General features: G+C 42.1%; 1 protein-coding gene across 1 annotated transcript in view; it reads left to right on the top strand.

The window, feature by feature from the left end:
• The first annotated feature begins 8,543 nt into the window (after positions 1-8,543).
• The window catches only part of LOC310775977 (atlastin-2), a 70,516-nt gene continuing 69,739 nt past the window's right edge, over positions 8,544-9,320 (top strand). The window contains exon 1 of the mRNA XM_083636097.1: positions 8,544-8,609. Within this exon, the coding sequence (XP_083492223.1) occupies positions 8,549-8,609 (61 nt within the window). The 5' untranslated portion in view covers positions 8,544-8,548. The remainder of the gene's footprint in view (positions 8,610-9,320) is intronic.

Raw genomic sequence — 9,320 nt, 5'->3', positions numbered from 1 at the left:
TGAGGGGGAAAGTCTGTACTGTTACATGTGACATCATTGATGATATAAATACGCACAACAGTAAGCCATCAGTCTGCTCATGCTTTACTGTGTCTGTGCGTAGTCAACCCCCAAAGGCCAATTCTGAGGCAGGAAAAACCCTGGGGTGTGTTCAATCTACAAAAAAAAAAAAAACACGATTTCAGACGGCAGCCCGTCTTTATTGTCACACGAACAGACTATACACATGCATGCGGCCATGTGGAAATATGTTTTCTGCATTTGACCCATCCAGGCTTGTCCTTTCCTCCAGGGGGCAGGCCACAACTCCAGCGCCCACAGCGAGCTGTGAGGCGACAGCGCTTACCACTGCACCACCGTACCCCCCCTGCAAAAAGGTGTGCTCCGGTTTCCGGGTTGAATGTTCTGTTTCCTCGAAACGGTGTGCAACAGGCTACATACAGGCTTTGTCGTATGTTGTCTCTCATTTGGTGAGCATGTCAGACGTGTTGCTCCATTATGTTCTGACAATGACTCATATATTTGAGTTCAGGACAGAGATGCTCACAAGTCATTTTTTGCAAGTCAAGTCTTTGAGGGGTAATTAAGTCCAAGTCAAGTCTCAAGTCTTTCATCAGAAGTCCAATTCAAGTCTCTTATGAATGAGCGTTCTATCATCTGCTGCATGCCATCCAGTCTGCTTAGAACACTGCATAGCTCAAACTAAGGAATTCAAAGCATGTACTGTTATCATCACTCCTTTATCTATTAGCATACAGTATCAGCATTTAACATTAAGATTGTTCACAAGTCCCAAACCTCAAGTCCAAGTCAAGTCTCAAGTCATTGAGGATGAGTCTCAAGTCACTGTGTGTGTGACTTAAGTGCGACTCAAGTCCAAGTCCCCTTCAGGACAGCTCTGACTACACACCAACTCAAGATCAAACTTTTTTTTGTTACTATCAATTTAGAGAACTTCACATTTGAAGTCTCACATTTGTACATTGAAATGACATGTCTGAAACTTGAGGTGCTGTGAAAACACATTGCTCCATAATGTCTGATATAGACCGTTTTCACAGCAGCCATTTTGTGTCTCAAGTCCCGGGCTGTGTTTGTGCTCTACCTTTTTAACCATACCCTGCCTTGAGACACAAAATGGCTGCTGTGAAAGGGTCTATGACTGGTATATTTGTGTTCAGGATAATTAAAGTCAGAATTATCGTATTAAAATCAGAAATCTGAGAAAAGAATCAGCGTTTTGATTTTAATGTCAGAATTATCAGATTAAAGTTAGAATTCTGAGGGAAACAGTCGGCATACTGTTACATGTGACATCATTGATGATATTACCGATGTACTGAAATGTGAATGTCTGGGGTTCCTAGATTTTTGGAACGTCGAAGTGCACTAAACCAAAAGTCAAATATACACACAATATACACATAAGCGATCAGTCTGCTCATGCTTACTGTGTGACTGTGTGCTAGTCAACCCCCAAAGGCCAAGTCTGAGCCAGGAAAAACCCTGGGCTGTGTTCAATCTGCAAAACACTGCCTCGTGGGGCTGTTGCTAAATGAATTATGTTTTTTCCCAAACACAAAGAATGGAACTATATGCACACAATTCCAAAAACGTGAAGCTCAACATGACTCAAAACTGCTCAACTCTGAGCACAATTCCATTGTTCTCCGTCAAACATAAATCACCTTTGCAAAACTCAAAACACAATGGTCAGCTGGAAAACACACTGGCCTTCAAAATGCAACACCCTGATTACGAACTGGTCAAACTCACCTGGAAAAACACTTCAGTCATGTGTCAGAGTATAAAGAGGCCTCAGGTGACGTATACAGTCAGATGAACATTTTGTATTGCAGTTACAAATAATTATTTCCTTTTTGTATCTGTGCACTGATTTATACATCCCCAGAAAGACAGTCTAAACATTTTCTTTGTGTTTCTCATTGTACTAAATTGAGCTAAAATAGCTAACATTTGTGTTGCATAGTAAATGCTACCCCCCCCCAATAAATAAATAAAACAAATAAATACATATACAATTTAAATATAAATATACAATTTAACAAAAATTATAACAAATACACTATTGAAGCCATGAGGCCAAAACATACATGGACACTATTTTGATGGTAGTTGTCACGGGGAAGCCCCATGCCCTATGTTAATATACATGGCCAGACAGTAACATTACATGCATGATAATAACATTTCCTTGTATATAGGTTACATCTGGGCGCTGGGGTTAAATTGAACTGTTTGGATGTGTGCGACTTTTCATTGAAGTCTGTCTTCTGTTTCACTGCAGCGTTTCAGCCATGCTGCCAGGTCTTCCTGCGTTGATGATAGTAATATATCCGTGGGCATTATCCAGATAATCATCCTGCAATTTACACACATTGTATAATACATACGACAGTTAAATAATGAAGCAGAGACAGTTTATGACGTAGCAGATTTATTGGAAAATGTTGCACAAACATTCTTACCCCTTGTGTTTCTCAACTCTTCTCTCCTGCACTTGGCAGTGTCTAGTCTCTTAGAACAGACGAGTTGGCTTCCGCAATTTTCAAATGCTCTCGCCATACCGTCTGTACGTTAGACCCCCAGAACATGCACAAGGAAGTAGTGAAAAAAACCTTCAGACCGGAAGGAAGTTCGACGGAATCTGACCAATCACGACACGCGTGTCCACGAAAAAAATGTTCCCCCCGGAAACTTAAACCGATGCAGGTTGCTAATGCTAGCAGTGCTTTAGAATTACCATGGAAGCTACGCCGACGACGTAAACGATGTATCCGCGGCTTGGAGGAACCTCGTGCAAGACGTGCACTTATTCCAGAGTTAAACGAAAGTGATGAGGTAAGTTGCTAACGTTACTGAGCTTATCGTTCGTCTTACTAATCAGCGTTAGCTAACGATAGCTACAGCAGTATACAGCTAGTTAGCTAATGTTAAATTCTGATTGGACGAATGAGCGGAAGTCCCGCCTTTCAACTTCCTCTTCCGTTTGGTGCATGATTCTCCCCCACGAAGTACAGACTGTATATAGCTGCATCTGCCGGATGTAGATAAGACAGTCTGTTTTAAGAGACTAGGCAGTGTCCGGGTCTGGACTCAGTGGGCGTTACCGAGGCAGAGCAGTCCAGCCCAATTGTAGACGGGGGAGCAGTGGGACATGCCAAGTGTGGTTGAGTAGAGGGGGGTTTAAATTGGTTAAAGTATAGATTGAATTTCTAATGTATTTAACTACTCATAGAGTTACAAAGTATTATGTTGACAAGAGGGAAAGTCAATGTTAATAATAGTTGTGTTGAATGGAACTCTTGATGTTTGGTGTGGTTAATTGATAACTAATTATGTTTGTCTCCACATAGGAGAGTCTGGGTGTATATAAGGGGCCAGCATCTTGGAGATCGAGCTCACTCTGCCCTGCTTCAGGCAGGGAATGGGACCAGGACTGCTGGCTGCCTAGCATAGGGCCCACATTTGGGCTTTAGCCTATGTGTTTGTTTAGAGTTTAGTTCTGTTTTGTCCAGTTAGAATAATTATCTATTTTCTTTATTTTTATGTCTCAGAACATTTTTGTATTTTTGAGTTTTCACTTATCAAATTCTGTAAATACACCTGGTGCATCAAAGAAAATAAATCAACTAAGGATGATTTGAACTCTGCCTCTGCCTTGCTTCCATCTGGTACCGCTCCATTCTCACAGTAGTGTTTTAAATTGATCACAGCAGTGTGTAACTGATGCTCTATAAGACATAAGCGATAGCTGAATCAGAATCAGCTTTATTGGTTAATAGCAGGCACCAGCTGATCCAATTTAAAGTCACTCACCGTCTTCACTACTCCAAGCATAAATTGCACAGGATCTTCCCTTCTGTCTCTCCACTGTGTGACAGGTGTCAGGTGTCAGAGGGCACACTATCTCATGCCTTCTGGTCCTGCCCTTCATTAACAGGATTCTAGGCTAAAATATTTGACTGGTACTCTAAAGCCTACAAAATAACCCTACAGCCGGAGGCAGAACTCGCCATCTTCGGCTGCTCGGAGTCCTCACTGAACTTCCCTATAGCTGTGCAACAGTCTCTGACACTGGGGACAACTGTCGCCAAAAAACCAATTTTAAAGGAATGGAAGTCCTCCTCTTCACCTTCTTTTCAGGTGTGGCTGATGGACATGATCTCTGTTGTACAGATGGAGAGACTCAGGTCCCTGAGAACCAACTCACTTAAGAGGTTTTCTACGATCTGGGACCTGTTTTTGCCCTTTGATGAACTTTGATGAGGTCAAGAATGATAAGTGACTTAAGCTAGGGGCGACGGATGGCGGCTGGTATTTCATTTATTTCATCTATTGTAAACATATGGACACTGTGCGGCTGGTAGCACATGTATGTTTGTTTTTTTGTTTTGTTTTTTCATTTCCTCTGTCTGAACCTGTTTGTCTTGTATATTGTTCTATAAAAAAATGAAAATAAAATATATAAAAGAAAAGAATCAGCTTTATTGGCCAAGCATGTAGCAATTTCTACATGCTTGTGTGTATTGTCTTGGTGGAAATAATCCATTTTGAGAAGGGAGAACAATAAGATGGTTTTGAATACTGTGGGTGTGTCATTTTGTAAGAGATTTGTGGAGTTTTGACACATTTGTTGACTCTTCTCAGTTTTGTGTGTAGAGTTTTGAGAAATTGAGTCACAGTTTCACGAAAGGTGTTTGAATGTTTGGGGAAAAAACAGTAATGACTGCTGTAACCTTAACCTCAGTGACTTCATACCTCAACCTAACCACAATACCTATATAGTTAACATGAACACCATTAGGAAATGATTACTAGACACATCAATAAAGTATCATTCTTAATTAATGTACCCTCATTGTAAAGTGTTACCAAAATCCTTCTGGCAGGGCCGGCCCGCCCTATATGCGAACTAAGCTGCTGCCTAGAGCCCCGGGAGTTGCCAGGGGCCCCCTCAAATATATATATATATTTTTTAATAAACATAGGCTATAATATTATAGGCTGTGTGTGGTAGTTAAAACATTGGATGACGTTTATTTATGTTTGTAGTTTAAACAAAAACATAAATACTGTAGGCTACATACAGTACAACACAAAAGGCTGTTATTTACCCTTTGTCGCCACCTGCTGAGTAAATATATATGTAACTAAAACCATTAAAATTGACAACCGGTCCTGCATGTATCTACCGGTCCTTGGCACCAAAAAGGTTGGGAACCCCTGGTTTAACTGCCCTGGCAACCCCTATGGCTGCTGGGTTCTACACGCTTGCTTGACACTGATATGGCTACAAACGAGCGTCATCATCGTCACGTTTGTTTGTTTTAAATATTCCTCTAAATATGGCTAAAAGTCCAAAAAATGTCCTAGCGGGCAGCACCGAGAGTCCCCTCCTTACAGCACCCCCTACTTAAAAGTACTTCCAGCGCGGATGCCCCCAAACCCCCGCCCCTGGGAGGGGGCCCCTAATCTATATCCTGTTTATGGCCCCCAGATGGATAGGGCCGGCCCTGACTTCTGGCCACTGAAAAAATACTTTTCATAGCACATTTTACTGCTGTTGCTTCTCTACTTTAACTGAATCCTATCTTTTGGAGAACTTTTGCTTGAGTATTTTTCTATGATGCTGGTGATGCATTTATTTGCGTAAAGGACTTGAGGACTTTATCCTCTGCTGCTGAAGTGACATGTCAACTGTATATGGTTTAGTTTGGTAGACCCAGAATACGAGGTCAGCCGAGCAGCATTTTGGTAAACAAACCGCGTTTCCGCGGGAAACTGCAATGGGACCCTATAGAGCCAGCTTTGAGTGCTCACTCTAGCCCCGGCTGTGCGGTGTACAGTGGCGACAGTTCACCAGGGTGGGGATTTCGTCATTTTAGGGGCAAGGCCATCTGGCCTTCGGCATTAAAACATTTTAGGGCACAAGGCCACATGCCAGGGCACAAAGGCCATTGCTCTATTGACATCATGAAGAGCGATTTTTCTGAAATGTGTGTTAAAATGAGCTAATGACACATCCTTTGCATAGAGAGAGCAGCTACATTAAACTGAGACCACTGATGCTTTTAAAGCAACTGCCTGACAGGCTGGTAGCAGGGCACTGCCAAGGTGACCTTAGGGATCTCAGGGCATCACGGGCAGAGGGAGGGGCAACATAGGCCATGACCTGATGGCCTCCGTGTAATTCACACCCTGCAGTTCACACAAGTTTAACATGACATGTATTATATTATACATCAAATTCCTGAGCTACTTCTGCTCTCACTCAGAATGTCAAAATATAAGCGATGTCATCAGTGGTGTAGTCTGCCTTTTTTCAGAGGGTATACTGACTCTGACTCTGACCGTGGGGGGAGGGTAGGGTTAACCCGAAGTTGGCGGAGATTCGACCCATTTTTTGTTGTTGTTGTTCCTCCCCAAATTTACACAATAGCTTCAGCTATCATCTTCATCTTGCTTCTTCGGTCGCTATTCTCTCTCCTGAAGATTTGTTTACCGACGGGGAGAAAGCCCCATGTGATAGCCACCCGTCAATCTCTCTCTCTCTCTCTCTCTCTCTCTGCTCAACGCTGTAACACCATTTTATTTTGAAATTCAGTTGACTGCCATTTCCCACGGATATTGTTGCGTTTTTCCTTCATGGCTTGGCAGATTCACGCGCCTAGTTGGCTTGAAAATAGAACTCACGCCTAAACGATAAAATTGGCGCAGCTCAGGCGAGGCGTGGGTACACGCAAGGTTCATGTTGAGGCGAACTGTGTACACAGTCTCATTGACTAAAAAGGACGCCTATTTAAAAGTGTGGGTAAAGGCAAGGCGTAGGCAAGGCGTAGGCAAGGCTTGGGTGCTGTGTGTGAACGACACAGGGTGAATTTTATGAATGGAAAGTGAAAACGATACCTATCATAGCGCATTTCCCAGTGCGCATACGCAAATCTGAGTCATTTGGCAGTGTGTATACGCCGTATACCTGCGTATCACGTAGACTACACCACTGGATGTCATGTATAATTTTTGAGATATTAACTTTGTTTGGCACAACTCATACTAGTTAAATGCTGCGGGCTTCCGCATTTCTGGTGGATTTGTTGTTGTGACGTCACACTGATTCGTCCTATAAGCCTAATATAATTTCCTGTCTCTACGGCACGATCTTTTCTTATTCACTTGTTTCCTTTCATCTGTTTTTTATTTTAATATATGCAAATAAATACAGCTAAATGAAAGACTGTCTATAGCAATCAGATTCAGACAGAGACAGTCTCACTGGAATGAATAGAGACAGACAGAACAGCAGAGTCTCACTGGACTGAGTAGAGACAGACAGACAGCACAGCAGAGACAGACGCAGGCTCTTTGCAGTGAGACAAGAGCAAATCAGCTGATCTCAATCCATTTTCAACAGAAAGGTCACAGGACTCAGAAACAAGTATCTCTCTCTGTCTCAGTCTGATGCTTGGAGCGATTAGATCCACCGAGTCACAACTGCTCCTTCACCAGTTCAAGTTCAAGTCTGCTTATTATAATCAGTTTTGGGGGTAACCCATTGCAAAAGTAACATATTACATGTAATATATTACTTTTAGCAGTAACTCAGTAATATAACTTATTACTTTTATTTCGGTAATATTATACCAGTTAGGCTACTTGTCAAGTAACTCAAGTTACAAATTGAGTTAATAAAAAAAAAAAATCAAAGCACATATTTAAATAAAGATACAATCATTTCATAATCAAAGTGTGTTTTTATGCAAATAACCACTTTTATGTTTCATTCCACTCCTTACAGCACCCCCTACTTAATAATAGTTCCATCACGGCTGCGAAAATGTGGTGGCGCACATTGTGTCAAGTGTACTGGCTCGGAGAATGGTCCGGCCCCCGGTCCCTTAGGTTTCTGACAATGTGGCCCCCTGAACAATTTAGTTGAATAGCCCTGCTGTAATTTATAGATTCATTATGCTCTAACTTATTTGTACTGATACATATGCTTATATTAACCCAGTGGCACTCATATTCTGGTTTATTTCAAGAAAAACATTTTGGCTAGTTGAAATTAATTGGCTCGTAACTTTAAAATCTAGCAGCCATATTGGCTGGTGATTAAAAAAAAAGTTGAATCTCAAACCCTGCAGGGAGAGCAGGTGGTGACATAGGAGTGAGTGAGAAAAGGAGCAAATATATGACTGTTAAGACTGAATACTGACATCACAACCGTCTAATCCTAATGTTAATTTAAAATTAGATATTCCTGCCTTCTGGCCAGGTCACAATTGTAAAAAACAGAAAAAAAAAGATTTTATATCTCAATTGTTTTATCTGGTTAAATACAAATAAATAACAGATGAGGATTTTTCTGAAAGTGATGGAGAAAAAGAAAAATGAATGGTGAAATTTTCTTCCGGAACCCAAGATGACGTCACGTGACTATCCGATGGTGTTTAGGACCCCGCGGACGCCGCCACCCTCTGTGGGCTCTGTGTGTGACGTCAGCTCAGTCCGCTATGAGCAGGTGAAGATGGCGGCGGAGGAGAGCAGGCTGAAGCAGCGGAATCACACCAACAGCATCTGGAGAGAAGGTGAGCACACCTGTGTCCGGTCAACGGTCACCAACGGTCAGACGGTTAACGTGAGTCGCACCTGAGAGCATCGCGGAACGTTAGATGATCACGTTCATGAAATGACACTGTCGCACTCGCATCTTCTCACAGCCTATTCGTTATGCTTTACGTTCCGTCCCGCTGGGAGGCGAGAGCCACAGTGTCATGACGTCATAACGTTGCTTGTGTGTTTGGATTTTGGAAGGACACGGATTTATTTAACCATCTGAACAGGAACAAGGACGTTAGCCGCCCAGCTGTCTGTGTGTGTGTGTGTGTGTGTGTGTGTGTGTGTGTGTGTGTGGGTGTCTCTGTTATTAGCTAGCAGCTATAGCCACTTCCAGCTCATTCTTCATTGTCCTGTGCTATTGTCATTATTTGTGAAACGCGATCATCATGGTGAACACAAAACGCTGGCAGTTTGCAGCCATTCGCTAGTATGTGGCTATAATAGCCAATTCCCGTTATAAATCATAAATGTCAGATAGGATAGCAAATCTGTCTATGAGGCATCACCATCACCAATAACATTTTCTCAGAGGGAAGGTGACGCAAAAGTACCTTAAAAAAATATGTAATTTGAATGTGTCAGTGCTTCCTGTAACATTATATATCTCGTAAACAATGACTCAGTACAGTAAGTTTCCCCAAAACATAGTTTCAATTCGGCATTCATGTAACCCGCCAGTA

This window comes from Poromitra crassiceps (genome assembly GCF_964638095.1).
Source record: "Poromitra crassiceps genome assembly, chromosome: 4".
Lineage (NCBI taxonomy): Eukaryota > Metazoa > Chordata > Actinopteri > Beryciformes > Melamphaidae > Poromitra > Poromitra crassiceps.
The sequence above is the reverse complement of the archived record's forward strand: the minus strand, read 5'-3'. Positions and strand labels throughout refer to the sequence as shown.